Source organism: Lottia gigantea, assembly GCF_000327385.1.
Source record: "Lottia gigantea unplaced genomic scaffold LOTGIsca_399, whole genome shotgun sequence".
Classification (NCBI taxonomy): Eukaryota; Metazoa; Mollusca; class Gastropoda; family Lottiidae; genus Lottia; species Lottia gigantea.
In genome coordinates this window covers 9,538-10,853 of record NW_008709377.1, presented here as the reverse complement: position 1 = coordinate 10,853, position 1,316 = coordinate 9,538, and the positions used below count along the sequence as shown (strand labels likewise).

Genomic DNA, 1,316 nt, shown 5'->3' with positions numbered 1-1,316 from the left:
TGATTCATTGGCTCTCCGCATATCTACACATAGTCTTATGTCAGAGTTCTTTTTTGGTGAAACTACGACTGGTGATACCCAAGAACTAGGTCCATTTACACGTTCTATAATGTCTAATTTTTCAAGTTCCTTTAATTTATTGGTTAGTTTAGTTGATAAGGCACTCTCCTTACTTGTTGGCCAACAGGTGTAACAGTCTTGTCTACTGCTATTTTAAGTTTAAAGTCTATTAGTTTTCATACTCCATTAAATAATCTTGGATATTTCTTTAAATAGTAACTCCTGGTTCTATCAGCCTCACTTTGAGTAGTATAAACCTGTCCATTCTTCAACACACCTAATTTAATTGCAGTTTCTCTACTAAGTAATGGTTCTCCTTTTCCACCTATCACAATAAATTCCATTCCACTTCTTTAATCTGCTTCTCATCTAATTTCACATTGTCATAAAATTTACCCAATACTTTCAATGGTTCCTCTGATCCATATACATATAATTTTATATCAGTTTTCTCAGAATACCAGCGAATATCAAGTTCTTTTTCTTTTGTTTTGAGAAATTCCCATGAATCTCTTCCCATACAATCAACAGATGATCCAGAATCAATGATGAATCTTAATGGCACACCATTTAATAGTACTTTCACTTTACCTTTATTATCGTGTTTTCCAATAGCCTGAATTCTAAAAGCTTCGTTGTACTTTTCATCATCATAACTTCAATGTCTTCTGTCGTCTTTTCCAACCATTCTTGTTTTCTTTGAGTATGAACCTTTTGATCGCCCTCTATCAATCTTAGTTTTACACATCTTTTGAAAATGTCCTTTCAATTTACACTTTCTACATTGTTTATCAGCAGCAGGGCACTTTGGATCAGTATGAAAATGTCCAGAATAACCACATCTATAACATTCTTGTGACGAAACACCTCCTGGTTTTCTCTGAAATCTACCTTTTCCGTTTTCTTGTTTTTCTGGTCGTCGAATCGACATTTTATTTACATCATGACTCAATCCTTCAATTGATTTAGCTTGTCTCTCAGATTCTTCAAATGCTCTAGCCATTTCTAATGTTGTATTCAATGTTAACTGTGACCCTTTTTCTAGCAGTTTTTCTTCTTAAGTCAGTTGATCTACATTTCTGGATGATTTGATCTCGTAATTCACTCTCAACATCACCAAATTCACATCCTTCTAAATTTTGACGCAACCTCATTGCAAATTGTTCTACTGATTCATTTTCTGTTTGACTCATTTCTCGAAATATGTGACGTTGAAATGGTACATTTGATTCAGGACAAAAATATTAATATAAGGC

At 33.6% G+C, this 1,316-nt stretch overlaps 1 protein-coding gene across 1 annotated transcript; it reads right to left on the bottom strand.

Annotated features, from left to right (window-relative positions):
• Nucleotides 1-388: 388 nt before the first annotated feature.
• LOTGIDRAFT_145720 (hypothetical protein) lies at nt 389-649 on the bottom strand (the record flags this gene model as incomplete). The annotated part of the gene is made up of 1 exon (XM_009059544.1): nt 389-649. A coding segment is annotated over one exon (261 nt), but the record flags the coding sequence as incomplete, so codon positions are not given.
• Nucleotides 650-1,316: the final 667 nt, after the last annotated feature.